The sequence below is a fragment of the Myotis brandtii genome, unplaced genomic scaffold, assembly GCF_000412655.1.
Source record: "Myotis brandtii unplaced genomic scaffold, ASM41265v1 scaffold45, whole genome shotgun sequence".
In the NCBI taxonomy this organism is placed as follows: Eukaryota; Metazoa; Chordata; class Mammalia; order Chiroptera; family Vespertilionidae; genus Myotis; species Myotis brandtii.
The window spans coordinates 1,989,180-2,006,364 of NW_005367209.1; the positions used below are offsets into that span (position 1 = coordinate 1,989,180).

Consider the following 17,185-nt stretch of genomic DNA (forward strand, 5'->3'; position numbering starts at 1 on the left):
GTTTGGCTCAGTGGATAGAGCGTCAGCCTGTGGACTGAAAGGTCCCAGGTTCAATTCCGGTCAAGGGCATGTACCTTGGTTGCGGGCACATCCCCAGTAGGAGGTGTGCAGTAAGCAGCTGATCAATGTTTCTCTCTCATCGATGTTTCTAACTCTCTATCCCTCTCTCTTCCTCTCTGTAAAAAATCAATAAAATATATTTAAAAAAATTTGTTTTGGTTCAAAATTGTTGTGCTATTTGGACTAAATCCATTTGTATGCTAAGGCAATAGGACTCAAACTTCATCCAGCATCAGAATTACCTGGGTGAATAACCTGCTAGTTAACACAGATTACTGGGCTCCACCCCCAGAATTTCAGATTCATGAGGTTCCACACCCAGAATATCAGATTCATCAGGCTCCACCCTCAGAATTTCAGATTTTCCCAAAATGCCAGCAGAGAGAATTTGCCTCTTTAAGAAGCTTTTGGTGAGGCCTCTGGTCTGATCTCTTTGAGTAGCTGCATGCTTGACTATGCGCAGAGAAATTGGTTGAGGAGAGGAAGGCTCTGCAGGGTGTTAGCAAAGCCAGTAGGAGGGATTGACTAAATAGTGAACCTGATTATTTTTCTCTTTTTTTTTAAATATAGTTTATTTCAGAAAGGAAGGGAAAGGGAAAGAAAGAGAAACATCAATGATAAGAGAATCATTGATGGGCAGCCTCCTGCATGCCCCCTACTGGGGATCGAGCCCATAACCCAGGCATCTGGCATGACCGGGAATCAAACCCTGAACTCCTAGTTCATAGGTCAATGCTCATCCACTGAGTCATGACGGCCAGGCATGAATTTAATTGTTTTTCAACAAAACAAAGAATAAATCCCTTCTCCAAGAACCATTACAGTAAGCCTTTCACTCAATAGCAAAGCGATTTTGACATTCAGCCCAATATACTAAAGTAAGAATTCATTATCTGTAATAAACTACCCAACTTTATCTTTCTTGTATACAAAAAGAACACAGAACATTTTTTAAAATTTAATTTCTATGGTAGTTATTCATGCACTTAAGTGATGAGTTACTTGGTTACAAAGCATAATTATGCAGTTTGCCAAATATTTACAACCTGCATAAAGTAGAATGAGGAGTCTGGAAATCATCTAAACTCAATTCAAATCTTTGCATTTTGATACTCTTAATGGCAGCTTATTTTTGTCATCAAAGGGAAATGCAACTTGGTATAAAATAACAGACTTATTTGCGGATATTGTAAATGAGCATTGCATCTTTTTTTTTAAATATAGTTTATTTCAGAAAGGAAGGGAAAGGGAAAGAAAGAGAAACATCAATGATAAGAGAATCATTGATGGGCACTGCCTCCTACACGCCCCTCACCAGGGATCAAGCCCAAAAACCCAGGTATGTGCCCTTGACTGGAATCAAACCCAGGACACTTCAGTCCACAGGCCAGTGCTCAATTGTTATTTTAATTACTAATCTAATTGTTTCTAATCCCTAGTCAGTAGATTTAGGATATTAATTAAAATAAATTCTCAAGTAACCTATAGTTTCCAAGAACCATTACAGTAAGCCTTTCACTCAATAGCAAAGCGATTTTGACATTCAGCCCAATATACTAAAGTAAGAATTCATTATCTGTAATAAACTACACAACTTTATCTTTCTTGTATACAAAAGAACACAGAACATTTTTAAAATTTAATTTCTATAGTAGTTATTCACACACTTAAATGATGACTTACTTGGTTACAAAGCATGATTATGCAGTTTGCCAAATATTTACAACCTGCATAAAGCCAACTTTATCTTTCTTGTATACAAAAAGAACACAGAACATTTTTTAAAATTTAATTTCTATGGTAGTTATTCATGCACTTAAGTGATGAGTTACTTGGTTACAAAGCATAATTATGCAGTTTGCCAAATATTTACAACCTGCATAAAGTAGAATGAGGAGTCTGGAAATCGTCTAAACTCAATTCAAATCTTTGCATTTTGATACTCTTAATGGCAGCTTATTTTTGTCATCAAAGGGAAATGCAACTTGGTATAAAATAACAGACTTATTTGCGGATATTGTAAATGAGCGTTGCATTTCAGGCTTATGGACTGTGACTGATTCCAGCTTGCTGTGCAGGGCCAGCTGTAACTTCGTGAAAAACATCTGAACCCCTTTCAGCTCCCCAGAGACCGAAATTGTCAAAGCGAGTTGCATTCTGAGACAGAACAAATACATGGGAGAAACTGAGTTGCTTTTCTAACTAAAGGAAGTTAACATGTTCACTATTATTTGCACAGTTTATGGTAACAGAGGGCAAAGAGATAAGCATGGGCCCAGAAAAAAAAAAAAAGCTACATCACAGCTTACAAAAAAATTGGGAAAATGCCTTTTCTTGTGGCTGCTTTTATTCATAGGTGTTTTAAGCCACATGACCAATGAGACTCAGCTATTACCCACAGGCACACTGTGTTTGAGGAAAAAGTGCCAGCAATTTGTTAGCAAGTCCTTTTAACAGAGGGTTTAAGGAGAGGAAATGAGAGCTAAGTTTTGTAACTGAAGTGACAGGAAGAATTTAGGTAAGCAGAAAATAATGATCTAAATTGGAAAGAGGCCAAGACACCAGGGTTAAAGCCTCCAGTCGTGTCCTGGTTCTCAGCAGCTGTCCCATTGCATCCTGAAAAGTGACTCTAAAAATAACACCGTGGAATCCCAGGCCTTTCTGACTGTCGCTAACTCACATGTTCTCATTCTTCTTGTCCAAAGATCACCTTCTTAGCTTTCTGAGAGCTAAGCTGTAAAAAACTTGAGCTGTACAGCACTAAGGGTTATACATATTCATCACCTGGGTTAGAATTTGTTGATTCAGTCAACATAAAGAGCTTAATAAAACAGGTATCCATTAAGCACTTATTAAATGTTGAGCATTGACCGTTCTCGATGTTGGGGATGAAGCAAGTGACAAAAACATTGCTCTCCCTCATGTGGAGGGAAGAAGACAACGGATGAGTATATGGTATAGAACAGTGGTCAGAGCTATGAAGAAAAATAAAGCAGGATAAGGAGTTAGGAAGTGCTGGGAGTGGGGGAGGTGGGGAGATGGGGAGTTCCCACTAAAGTGACATTCAGCAGAGTTCTGAGAAAATGTGAGGGAGAAAACATACTGGGGAAAGAGTATGTTCCCGGCAAAAGGAACAGCACGTGCAAAGTCCCTGAGGTTAGAAGAAAATACAAGGAGGAAAAGGGAGATAAAGATAGAAGGAAAAAGAAATAAGAATCACTTCTTGCAGGGCCTCATTAGCTGTGGAAGGTTTTGAGCAGTGGAGTGATGTGATCTGGATTACATTTTAATAACATGGCTCCAGCTGCTGTTTTGAGACTAGACTTAAAGAGTCAGGCCACGGTCAGGGGAGAAACAATACTGGCTGGATTGTACTGTAGTCATGGCGGTGGTGAAAAGCAGCTAGATTCTAGCCCTGGCTGGTTTGGCTCTGTGGATAGAGCATTGGCCTGTGGACTGAAGGGTACTGGGTTTGATTCTGATCAAGGGCACATGCCCAGGTTGTGGGCTCGATCCCCAGTGGGGGACATACAGGAGGCAGCCGATCAATGATTCTCTCTCATCACTGATATTTCTATCTCTCTCTCCCTCTCCCTTCCTCTCTGAAATCAATAAAAATATATTTTAAAAAAATACAGGTACGTTTGAAAACCAGGAAGTGGGCAAGGTTATCCACATACATGTGTACATACTGAAAAAATTTTCAATATCTTCATCAAGTGTCCATCAACCAACAGGGCATGCTCTAATATGGCCCATCTAGTTTGGATAGTGAGATTTATACTTATACATCACACTATTAATAAAATATAAAATTTCTAGTAACAGTTCCCAGAAACTGAAACATTTCGTTTCTTCAATAAGAGCAGGCTTACAGAGTATTGAGTTTGAAATGAAAATCCAATACAGAATTATTTTATAGTCCTTACTTTTTTGGCTAGCTAATCTTAAATGTCAGTGGAATTGACACTAGAAAAAAATCTTATCTTTAAGTATATACCCCCTGCCTCCAACATACACACATATACTACCTACTCATGAGTACAGATTTCAGAATATGGTTCCTAAACAAAATGGACCAAGACTGATCGCAATCAAACCAGGAAAGGCAAGATAGTTATGGGATTTACTGAATGGAGCCATCTTCCCAGGATGGGACTGGCTCTGGGCATGATTGGAGTGCATAGCATCATGTGGAAATCAGAAGACCTACTTTTAGGCTGTACGTTGGCCAACCCTGCTGTGTAGTCTTACATGAGTTCTTTTAACCCTTTGACTTCATGTCCTTATCTGAAAAATGAAGAGTTCCATTTCCAGCTCTAAAGTTCTGTGGCTCTGTGATCATACAGCTAACACATGAGAAAGGCAGTGTAGGAAGCACGTTCCATGTAATAAACACAATCCTAAGAGCAGAGATTTTGGTATTATTCCCACTTCATAGTCCAAGAAAATGAGGCACAGAGGCAAAATGTGTGTCTAAGTCACACAGCTGAAGAGCAAGGTTTAGAGCCCAGTTAACCTGGTCCCCAAACCCATATTCTTATGCTTATATCTAGTCATACTGTTTTTTTGTAATATGACGAGTTGACAAAAGCCAGGAAACAGGTCTACAGAAGTGTCATTTTGCAAAATTTCAGGCGACTAAATATCTGGATGTGAGTAACAAGCTCTTTTTCGTGGTTGTCAGCATGGACTTCTAGGACTGAATGTTGCTATGGCAAATAGCAACTAAAAAGGCCTCCGTAGCACAGATGCAGGCATGAACTACAAGTAGCAGGAACAATGTTTGTTTAGATCAGCAGGGTTCCAGAAACCATTCAGACTAAGTGTCGATCTGAGCAACATAATGAAAGAACCTGAAGGCACTGCAAAACCTATTCTCCCAAAGCAGGGGACCTGGAACAACAGCACCAAGCCAGCAGAACCACCACAAGCCAAGGCTCTGAGGTCACATGGAGCATCCATTCCTGCTCCAAAGATAATGGGCCAGGCAGGAGCATCTCAGAATCCACTGCACTTAGGAGTCACCCGAAGATTCTGGATCAATGCGCCTGGTGGGCCTGCAACTTTACTGGGGTGAAGCCCCTGCTGCTGGGCTGTGGCCCACACTGAGTGAGGGTCGAAGAGCCTTTATAACCTCAGAATCTGCAGAACTCAACTCTGCCACCAATTAACTCTGGGTCCAGGGTTAAGTCTTCTAATTTCATTTTCCCCCAATAATCTTACGTACATTCCCTTCTAGTTCAACACTTTGATGTTTCTAATGATGGCCTTTATCATTCCACTCTGAACTGGGTCTCTACTTGTAATATTAACGGGAAAATGAAATGCCTCCTGCATCCCCCAAACCCAGGTCTCAGTAATGGGATAGCAAAGGCGTAGGCCTCTTCACACACCTAGAAAGATAATGGGAGCTTTGTTCAGGGGTAAAACACCTTGAAAACAACTTGCAGAAAAGTAACTTAAATTTGAAGCTGTCTATTTCATTAACCAAAATCTCTTCGACACACTCATTTGCCAGGGCAATGACATGCTGGCTATGGAGTTAAAAGATGGGTCATAACCCAATAGTTTAATAACTTATTGGGGATAAGCTTAGATATCTTAAACAACCACACCTGCACTGCCCATCATGGTAGCCACTAGCCATGTGTAGCTAATAAGAACTTGAAATGTAGCTAATTTGAGAACACACATTAGATTCCAAAGACTTAGTATGAACAGAAGAATGTAAGATATGTCATTAATAAATTTTGTATCAATTTCATGTTAAAATGATACTAGGATATATTGAGTTAAATAAATTATTTCATTGAAATTAACTTCACTGTTCCTTTTTTACTGGAGTTGTTAGATACAATTAAAAAAATTTTTTTTATTGATTTCCGAGAGAGGAAGGGAGAGGGAGAGAGACAGAAACATCAGTGATGAGGAAGAATCATTGATTGGCTGCCTTCTGCACACCCACTACTGGGGATCAAGCCCACAACCCAGGCATGTGCCCTGACCAGGAATGGAACTGTGACCTCCTGTGTCACAGGTCGATGCTCAACCACTGAGCCACGCTGGACGAGCACTGCTAGACAAATTTAAATGTAATCTGTTGCCCGCATTACAGTTCTACTAGGCAGTGCTGATCTAGGCCCTGGCTACTCACACTGTGGTTCTCAGCCAGCAGCATCCTTATCAACTAGGAGAGCTCATTACAAAGGGAGAATTTTGTCCCCACCTCAGACCTAGTGAATCAAAATATGCATTTTAACAAAATCCCAGATGATTCCTATGCACATGCCAGTTTGAGGTGCCGGGCCGGTATTTCCTGCAGGAGGTATTTGGATTGTTGATGTACATGAGCGGCATGCTCAGTGGGTATTGTGCTTTGCTAATTTTCTATAGCAATATTCCAGCAGGGCAATGGAAACAGTTTTTAAAAATGGAAATATTTGTTTAAAATATATCAAAATTATATTATACATAAAATAGTCCCTGTATCACATATATACGTATGGGGGGAGGGAAGGAGGCTGGTTCACTGGGGCTACCTTAGTTACGTCTGGATTTTCGGCCACCATGTAAGTGAAACTGATGTTCACCAGGTCTGTACCGCTGCAGACACAAAGTATCCGCCCTTCCAGATCATTTTCTGATTTTCCAACAGCTTCGAGAGCAGCCAGGATTTTGGGGTCCTGTATAGAGGTGTACAAATAAGAGGAAATGTGTTATATCACAGCGCATGGAGGACACAGGTATAAAGAAGTTACATTTGACAAAAATATATATATACATACACACATATGGGCAAATGTGTGTGTTTTTTCTAACAAAAATGCATTATTCTGAAATTTGTCACGGTAAAAGCTACTAACACCACACAACTCATTTGGTAAGAAAGGTATTAGAATGTCATTGATGTAGAAAACCAGGTGTGAGGGTCTTTATGAAGGACCTGGAATATGGCAACGGGAGGAAAGGCTCTGACGGGCACTTGATTGCATCCACAGAGACCATGGGGGTCTCTCCCCAAGGGACAGTCATTGAGGTTTCATACAAATAAGCACAGCAATGCCAGGACCAGAAAGCCGGGTTATTCAAACATGAGATTGAGTCCTTTAGCCTGGACACAGAGGACTGTACTCATCTCCAGAAGCACAGCATCCTCATTCGGAATGAAGACTGTGCAAGTAAATAAAATGAGCAAATAAAATAGCGTCTTTAAAGTCCTTGAAAGGAACTCAGTAGGAAGCACCAATGTAGCTAAGCAGAAATTTTAACTAACACAAAAGAGGATAGCTTTACAAAAAAACAAGTTTCGAACATCATTTTGTTTTGAATATCTAAAAACCTGCAGGGCTATTATGGAGAAGTGAATAAAAACTGTGCTAGAATATTCTCGAAAAAAAAGTATTTTAAATTCCTAGTACCACTGTGCAAACAATTTCTTATTCAAACAAATCAGTCACTGTGAAGACGGCTGATTTATGCACTCTGTCATTTTTTTTTTCCTCTCTCAGAGGCCAACCAATCCTTCAAGGTGAGGCAAGGTCTGCACGCACAAGTGCACACATGTGGGACTACCAAAGCCATTTAAATTTCCACGTCAACCACAGGGCAGTAGTGACTCACTCACTGCTTGCTGAAACAGGGTGGGGGACTTGCAAGTAATTTCTTTGGTGTTGATATCATGCAAGGGGCTTTGCTTTTAAGGGTTAATAACATTTCTCATATAACTAACACAATCCAAGTCATCCAACGGTTATAGATGAGAAGATTTCTAAACTGTCTGTTCTTAATTCCCAGTTGGTGATTTGGGGGCAGTAACTGGGGGCAGTGTGAGGTTAAACAGTCAGGAGACCATTTCCAATCGAAGTAAGTCTGCATTTAGGAGAAGAGCAAACACCAATCACAGGTACCTTTGGTGTGGCTCCCAACCGAATGCTGTTGATGAGGGAGCATTCTAGCACTTGTCCTTCCTGAAAAGAGAGAATAGAGTACAGCAGTGAGCCTAAATTATGCTAGACCTATGGCACAGACAAGGTGAAGACAATGCTGATTAGAGTTAGGTAGAAGAGGAAGTAAACAACAGCAATAATAATTTGTAGCAAACATTCTTTTTCACACACACACACACACACACACACACACACAGGAATGCAACTCTGAATATTTATAAAATATTTACAAAATGCTGTTGCTTTTTTACATATAAAGTGACAAGTTTCATTGTATCATTAAATATATGGGTGTACATGAAATATTAAGTGGGAATAATGCTAACTTATATATAACTCCAATGCTACTTTTGTTAAATGCAGCTCAAAGGTTCACTAAATGTGCCCACTGTGCCATGCACTGAGTTAAGCCCCGCAATGTGACCAGCTGAACATGTTCTTCATGCACCATTGAGATTTCCGCTTGAACGGCTTTTTCTGGGAAACCTTTCTAATTCCCACGATTAAATCAGACCTGCCTGTCTTAAGCTCTTGTAGCAGCCTGACCTTTCCTTTCACAACACTCAATGACTTGTACCTTTTTTTTAATGCCTGACTTTCCTCCTAGCCTGGAGTCTATGAGGGCTAGGATGATGGCCTGATCGTCACTGTATTCCCAATGCCTGGCATTGGAAGCAAATTCTAAAAATTCTGAATGAATGAATAAACATGGGTCCATACCCTCAAGACGTACTTGTGTACTCATTGAGAAATAAAATGATTTCACCCAGAGAGCAGGAAAGAACAACTTGGTGTTCCCGGGCCATACCTTGCCTTCGCTTTTCCAGGTCAGAAAGAAGCCAAATTCATCCACTTTGAAGAGGCAGTTGGGTTCAAACACAAAGGATTCCTGTTAAAAAGAAAGAAAGGTGTTGATCTGCATGACTGACACTATTTTGAATCTAATAAAAATGCAAGTGTCTTTTAGCCTCTTAACCAGGGAAAATGAGAAATCGCCCTTTTGTATCTTAACCACATTTCTTATAATATTATGGAATGGTTTCATTCACATTTGTATCGAGATGACAGACTGATCCATTTCATGAAGCATCCTCCTCTATAGAAACTTTAGGAACAAAATATACTCATGTCTTGAAGGTCACAGGGAAGAAAGTTTCTCCAAAGCCTTGGAAGAAGAGCTCCCAGAAGGAAGGACTCCCAGGTTCTAGCCCATGCTCCCCCACACACACCAGAAGGCTCAATGCCCTACCCAATATAATGTCAAAAATCAGGAGGTAATTTTTTTAAAGTCATTTTTTTTCTTTTGGGTCTACACAATTCAGTACTCAGATGTCTACTCAGAAAACTGCCAAGATTTTTGCTGTGATATCCAACCTCGTTTGGTGTCCTGTAAATTAGGACTTGAGCAGCAAGCACTGTGAGCTCCTCACAGGGTAGTCCTAGGACCAGCAGCATCAACATCACCTGGGAGCTCGAGTGAATGGTAGAATCTAGGACTTCAGCTCAGAGGGACTGAATCAGTCTTTGGAGTGGGGCTAAGAAATCTGTTCCAACAAGTCCTGCAGGTGATTTTTGATGCACAATAATGTTTGAAAACCACTGCTGTGGACTTTGACATCAGAAATTCTGGTGAATACTACAGAATCAAAATTTAAATCAAGAAAGAATGCTAGCCAAATGCAAGGGTCCCAGAGCAGCGATGTTGTACTTGCCAAAGGACTCCTGGTCTTTAGCAAGAAATCACCATTGTACCCAAGAACAGGAAAATTCTTTGTCAATGAGAGAAAAAGAGTGTTCAGGTAGTGAACCCAGATGCCCTCTTGACTTCTGTCTGGATTACACCAAGAATTGGCAACCATGTGTCAACAAATCCACACAGTCTTCTCATAATCTAAAAAAACTTGTCCTTGCCATGGCTGGTGTGGCTCAGTTGGCTGGGTGTTGTCCCATGAACAGAGAGGTCTCCAGTTCGATTTCTGGTCAGGGCACATGCCCAGGCTGCAGGCTCTATCCTCAGTGGGGGGCATGTAGAAGGCAGCCAATCTATGTTTCTCTCTATCATTGATGTTTTTCTCTCTCTCCTTCTCCTTTCCTCTCTCCCTAAAGCAATAAAAACATATTAAAAAATAAAAAAAATAAGTAAAAAACTTGTCCTAAATTATTACAACTCCAGCAATAAGGAACCTGTCTGGCAAACACAGATCAAGGCAGTGTCTTGAAACAGAGAGTACTTATAGGATTAAGATTTTTAAAGGCAGTCAGACTCTTAGCTTCACCTGTTAAAACATATCTTTCTAAATTTCAGGGAAGCAGCAACATGCCTCAAGGTAAATCCAATGTCAAGGCTATGGGCTATCATACAGTGACAGAATTTAAAGTCCTGTAAGCCATAAACAAAGCCAGTCTTCCCATTTGTTTGGGTGGTTTTCTGACAGATGAAGAATTATCATACATATTTCTGTACCAGGCACAGTTAGGCACTGCAGTCATAGCAATGAATAAGATAAAGGAAGGGGCATGGTATGCCCTTGGTCTTTGGAATCCAAACCCATTTCTGACATTTATTTCATTTACTTTCTTCTAGAAAGACCCTTTCTAAATCTCAGAATCCTTGTCCAATAAATGGAAGTATTTACACCTGCCTTTCAGGCTTGTTATGGGAATTCAATGAGATGGTAAACGTACTTAATACACAGTTACAATTCAGGAAGGGATAGCAAATTACTAACAGTATGAAATTGCCAATATGTGATGTTTTTTGATCCACACAGTAGCTCTTTTGGATGGCTCAATTTCTTAGGCAAGGCTTGACCCAGAAGTCTACCCTTTAGGTGGGTCTTAGAGAATGAATACAGGTAGTCCAGGTGAAGCAGGAGGCCATGCTGAGGGAGCAGCCTTTGTAAAGACATGCAGGGTTGTCCTGACACTGAGGACTTCTAAGGAGTTGGTGTTTTTAGAACATATCAAGGGAGTGTCAGGGGATGAGTCTGGGCACATAAATACTAGACCAGGAGGGTTCTGACCACCCTGTAAAAGCTATTAATATTAACCCAAAAGGCCATAGGGAGTCTTATATCATTGCTGGTTAAGAAATGAGAACTATCAACTGATTGAACTATGAGAATTAACACATTTTAGGATACTTCCCATGCACTATTCTAACAGTGCCCAATGTTTGAAAGTATGTCCTGAATTGGTATTTAAAAAGTAAGATCACAATGTATCAGCTACCATCATTATTAATTTATGTGTACCCTATCCAATTCCAAATTACGACTTGAGATGATCCATGAAATATATACAATGAACAAGAATGTGTTCCCAACTTATTTTGAGGTAGAACTTTCAGTTTCTTGGCCATTATTTAACTGAAATAATGAATAATGATCTTTTCCTTTCTTCCTCTTTCAGTAACTCAATACCCACAGAGCATATCAACACCACCTTGTAATTTTGATTACCAACATCCCACTCTTGGACCATATCATATGATCCTTCCAGCCCGTCGCTTGACAGTCCTCATTCTCCATTATCTGACTTCTTTGATACTTTCTATTCATTAACCCTGCCAATCTCTTACTTACCATCAGACCTCTCTTTTTACTTCTGTCCCTGTCTAGTTTATTTCCATGATCCAATAGTACAATCACTTCCTCACAAATACCCTCAACTCCTCTGCTTCATTTTCTGTTTTCTTGGCCAAAAAACTAAGAGTCTATCCTATCCATATTTTATCACTGAACGTGATAAAGAAAATAAAAAAACTGGATTGTCTGGATTTAGCTTAAATTCAAGATTACAGCATAGGGAATATAGTCAATAATATTGTAATGACTATGTATGGTGTCAAGGGAGTACTAGATTTACCAGGGAGATTACTTCGTAAGTTATATAAATGCCTAAGCACTGTGCTGTACACCTGAAACTAATATAATTTTGAATGTCAGCTATAATTAAAAAATAAAATAATAATTAATTAATTTGGAAAATAAATTCAATATTACAAGCTTCAAATGGATAGTCAACAATGACTTTCTACTTTTAACTCTTTCTGAAAAGGTTCCTCACTCTTTGAAAGGACTAATTCACTGCAGCCAATTACTATGGTTTACTGAAAAACCCATCAGATGAGAACTTTTCTCCTTCTTCCTTCCTAATGAAGCATGCTTTCTGCCAACAAAAGTTAATCCTTCCACTTCTGCTCCAGGTTCAATCCTCTTCCAGATTCCATCCTCTTTCACCCACAAAAAAATGTCCGTCCTTTATCACCACCCAACACACATCATTTTTTTCTATTAGATAATTTCTGACAGCACACAAATATGTTCTAGCTGTTCCCACTTCATCCTTCATTTACTACCTCATGTCTCCAATCCATGTTAGGGCATAAAATCTTGAAAAAATGTGTCTATATCCCTTGTTTCCATTACCTCTCTTCTATACCATCTTTGACCAATTCCATCTGTCTTCCATTTCCTGTAAAACTTCTCTGGCCAAGTTCACCATGACTTTCTCAAATCCAAATGCAATACACACTTTTCTTACCTCATTTGATCTCTAAGCGGTTGACTATTCCCTTCTTCTTGAAACACTCCATTCTTGTCATCCTGATTGTGTTCCACTCCTTTAATCTCTTTTCCTTCTCTACCCAACTGCTATAGGTTCCTTAGGATTTGGTTCTGGGAATTCTCATTTCTACTGTGCTTCTACTTTCATTTGACCTCATGGGATTTGTTGATGACTCCCAAATTTATAATAGAAACCAAGTCCTCTCCAAGTTCAAAATTCAGACAGCTAACTCTCTATATGACATCTCTACCCAGATGTTTCAAAATTAATATGTTCATAACTGAATTATTTATTCCTCTCTCTCTCTCTCCAAGCCTCTCTATCACAAGACTTTCTTAGCTTAATACATATCACTAGTATCTACCCATTTACTGAAACTAAGTCATCCTTGACTTCCTTCATCCTTCCTTTACACTTCCAGTAACAAGTCTACTTCCACAGTAGTTTTCATATGTATTTTATTCCATCTCTACCATCACTACCACCTTGGTGCAAACTATCATTCTCTCTCCCATGTATTGATCTTACTACGTATACTCTTTCCACAGCAGCCAGATTGATTCTTTAAACTTTTAGTCAGTTCATTAAAACCATGCAAATAATTCCCCTCATATTTAGATAAAACCCCAACTCCTTTCCATGGCCTGAAATGTCCTTTATGATATAGCTGCTAGAGACCTTATCTCATTCTGCTTTTTGATCTTTGTTCACTACAATCATCAGAGCCCTTCTCCTTGAACTTCTCAAGTTCTTTCTAGCCTCAAGGCTTTTGCACTTGCAGTTCCACCAGTCCAGAAGTCTCTTCCCAGTGCCATTAGCATTAGCTGGCTCCTCTTTACCCTATTGGTCTTGCCTCAAGTATCCCCCCTCAAAAGAGCTTTCTTTGACCTCGTTAATAGGTCTCTCATCTTATTCTCTATTATAGTATCCTGATTATGTCCTTCCTTGTACTGAACACAGTCTTTAATTATTTTATTTCTTTGTTTACTGATGTATCACTTGACTCACACACCAGAGTATAACCTCCTTAAGGGGCACAGTCCTTGAAACTTTCTGGTACACATTTGTGTTCCAAGCACCTAGACTGTCAAAGGCACACTGAAACTAAATTCATGCACTGAGAAATGAAGTTATTTTTTTTAAAAAAAAATTCATAACAGGCCAGTATGTAAAACATAAGCAAGAAGTTACTCAAGTCCATGGGGTTGTACCAGGCCCAGAACCCATCAGGGTCAGTCCTTGGAGGGCTGGCAAGCACAGATACACAAATACAAAAACAATTTGTTGAGGTTCTCTTCTGGGAGGAAGGTGCACCAGTTTCAAATTCATACAAGTTCATCTTAGAGGTTGGGTATGGCTCTGAGGCATCTCCTGGGAATCCCTACTGGACCAGGAACACTGTTTGAACTCTGGGCAAGGAGATGAAAAATAAGGCAAAATAGAAAAGTAAGGAAAGGGTAAAAGAAGCTTTCAGAAATGCTTGTCATAAGGCCCCACACAGTGAAAATAGGATGTCAATTCAGCTCTAGGTTTTCTAGCAACAAAAGCAAAAAGGGAAAAGGTACTATTACCAGGTGCCCATATAGTTCATAGAGAAAACAGATCAGATGTTAGGAGGGGCAATTGCCAGAATAGAAATTCCCCAGTGAGACCTTTAAGAAGTTCTGAGCAATTCTAAGTGCAAGGTTTCCAACAAAGCCCACCATGAGCTTGTCAACTGTGACTGGAAGATTCTCAGACCAAATGTGTTCAAACTACCCATGAAAATCAGAGAGCAAATCTGAGGGTATGTGCCAATCAGCTGCAAGGAGCTGAAACACAACCCGTTTAGGTTTCCCTCCACCCCCACTAACAAACAGAAGGACCTCACTCTCTGGTGAGTAAAGACACAGAGTCTCTATTCTTTTTGTGTGTTTTTCTTTACCTAACAGCAGTTTTAAATTTCACACAGACACCTACCGGCCACAACTTGGGCTGTGGCCCACTGACCATGCTGAGGCAATAAGTCCCCTTGTCTGGAAATCTTCTTCCAGACTTGGCAGGGCAAGGGAGAGCATAAAAGCGAGCTGGGCTCCTTCTCCTTTGCAAATCTGTGTTTTCCATGAACAAGTGGTAATAGAACCCTCTGGTAAGGAACTTCTTCCAGGGGGCTCAGAATTTCAGTTCTCAGTGAAAATTTGTCACAGTCACACTTTAGAGCTCATGGTCTATCTAGTTCACTCATCCAGCCCAACCTACCTTTCCTTAGGCCACTGCGACAAAGGAGATGAAAGGGACAGGCGATCCTTTGGTGAAACTATAGACAAGTTGGGGGTCAGGGGAGCATTTTGTTTGAGAGAGACTAGAAAACTCACTTTTGCTGGAATCACCGTAGCTAGAAGGTACTTGTGCCTCCAGGGTCCCCGTGCTGAGGGGCCTGGGCCACTATGGGCTTCCTGAGACACTTGCCCTAACACGTGCTACTTCAACACTCTTCAACATCACAACCTATCTTTCAAAGATCCAAGCTCCTTTCAAAATGACAGACTACATTTCCCCCCTTTATTTTAACTTTAAAAGACATTTGGTTAAATAAAATTAAGTCCCGTTTCTTGTTATAAGGAATGGCAGAGAACCTGGCAAGCAGAATATGCTGATAGAAGACAAGGAAAGTATTAGGGTGGGGTTTCTAGATGATAGGTAATTGATTTTATTTTTTTGATTTGTGGTTATTTCTTACCCTTTCTCTACCACCGTCACCCACATTCATTGTGAATGACTGAATCTTTCTACAGCATCATCAAATAGGGGATAGCCAAGCCTAACAACCAGCTAGGGGCAGGGATTTTGGACTAGCTAGTAAACGCATTAACTGCACTTTGTTTAAACGCTAGCTGTTGAGAGGCTCCTTTGTGTTTGTGACTGCATGAGTAGATCAGGATGTAGACAGGAGTGAAATACATGAGGATTTTCACAGTCCATCACAACACTCCTGCTTCCTGAGAAATAGGACCCTCCAAGGGACACCAGGTCCAGACCTTGTGGTTTATAGTTCCTGGGCTTGAATGCCAGCCTCCTCACCAGGCATCTGCTGGAGAACCTCACCAAGCTTCCTTTTTCCCATTTTAAACTAGGAAAACTGATGCCAACCTCACAGGCTATCAAAATTATCACAACAGGCCTCAGTACCGGGGACAAGATCAATGCTGAGGAAGTTGAGTAGTTACGAGAAAACATCCCAATTATTATTTGAGGGCTATTGTGCCAGGCATTTCACAAACACTAAATCTCATGGCAGCCCTGCAAGATTTTGGACCAGATCAGCACCGTCCAGTAGATTTTTCAGGATGATGTAACTATGCCAGATGGGTGCAGCCCAACATGGTAGCTATGAGAGCCCCACGGGGCTGATGATGCACTTGAAATGTGCCTAGTGCAACAGATGGGGTACATTTTTAATTTTCATTCATTTCACTTTAATAGTCACATGTGGTTAGTCATTACTGTATTGAACAAGGCAGTTTTAAGGATTAAAATTTTTTTTGAAGGAGAGTAAATTCTTTAAAGCCATAGTTGATAAGGAACAGACCTGGGATTCAAACAGGTTTCTCTGACACCAAAGCCTGTGTCTGTTCTACTCTGTCAACCTTGACAGATCCGGTTCCCCTCCGCCTATCACCAACGGATTTTGGGATTGTCAGTAAATGAACACTGCTTTGGCAGGCCCCATCTCTGGGTAAACATGGGGCTCCTTTCCTGGTTTGATAAGAATTGAGTGGAAGAGAAAAGGACCTTGTGAAGGTTGGAGAGAGACAAGTGAAGTCTCAGTTAGGAAAAGGCCCCAGGTGTTTTATCAAGTCTCAGTAACGTTATAAACCACTCCCACCAAACAGACGTGCCTGGTGTGGCCTCAGGACTGGGCAGGCAGGTGGTGTCTGGGAGAGAGTTAACCTACAGATCCCAGAGCTCCTGCTTCCATCAGATCCTGGAAGCTAAAAGCCCAAGAGGTGCCCCGTGGCCTATTTATTTCAGCTCTTCATTCCAGAGGAATTGGCTAAACTCTGTTTAGCAGATCCTTTTGGATTCTGCACACAAACTTTCCAGTCCGAATAGCAACATTTTTTTCAAGTTAAAACTAAAGCCCTTGGTGATGACACTCTGCCGTCAGGATGATTTATGGACTGCTGTAACAGATGGGCACAGGTCCTGAAGTTGCTTTTCCCCTCATGGGTATGGTTTCCCCTTGGGAGGATCCAGAATGTTCATTCCATTTGTCAATCTCCCTTCTATTTTCAGACCCCCATGAGATGACTGACACAGGGCTTCTCAGCTGTCCTTCTGAAGAGGAGCAGAAGGGCACTGGCCATGGCCGTGGCCACGACCTTGGTATCCTGGACCCTCGTTATTCACTATTTACCTTGTGAAGAAACTTGTCACACAACACAGAAGCATTTGCAACTTTTGCATCCCTTTCCTTTGCCTTTGATTCTTTGAACAGAGGTCCCTATTGGGTTAAGCTGTAAACCCAATTTAATATACACCCTCCCCCACCGTATAATGCTCAACCAGAACCCACAAGGGATTCTAGTTCCAGATCTAGCTTCCCGAAGAGCAATGCCAAAGGTTTG

The 17,185-nt window shown here is 40.6% G+C and overlaps 1 protein-coding gene across 1 annotated transcript in view; it reads right to left on the reverse strand.

Moving 5' to 3' along the window:
• Positions 1 to 17,185, reverse strand: part of PLCB4 (phospholipase C, beta 4) — a 290,061-nt gene that overhangs the window by 109,551 nt on the left and 163,325 nt on the right. The window contains 3 exon segments of the mRNA XM_014546473.1: positions 6,603 to 6,746; positions 7,971 to 8,030; positions 8,818 to 8,898. Of these exon segments, the coding sequence (XP_014401959.1) occupies positions 6,603 to 6,746; positions 7,971 to 8,030; positions 8,818 to 8,898 (285 nt within the window).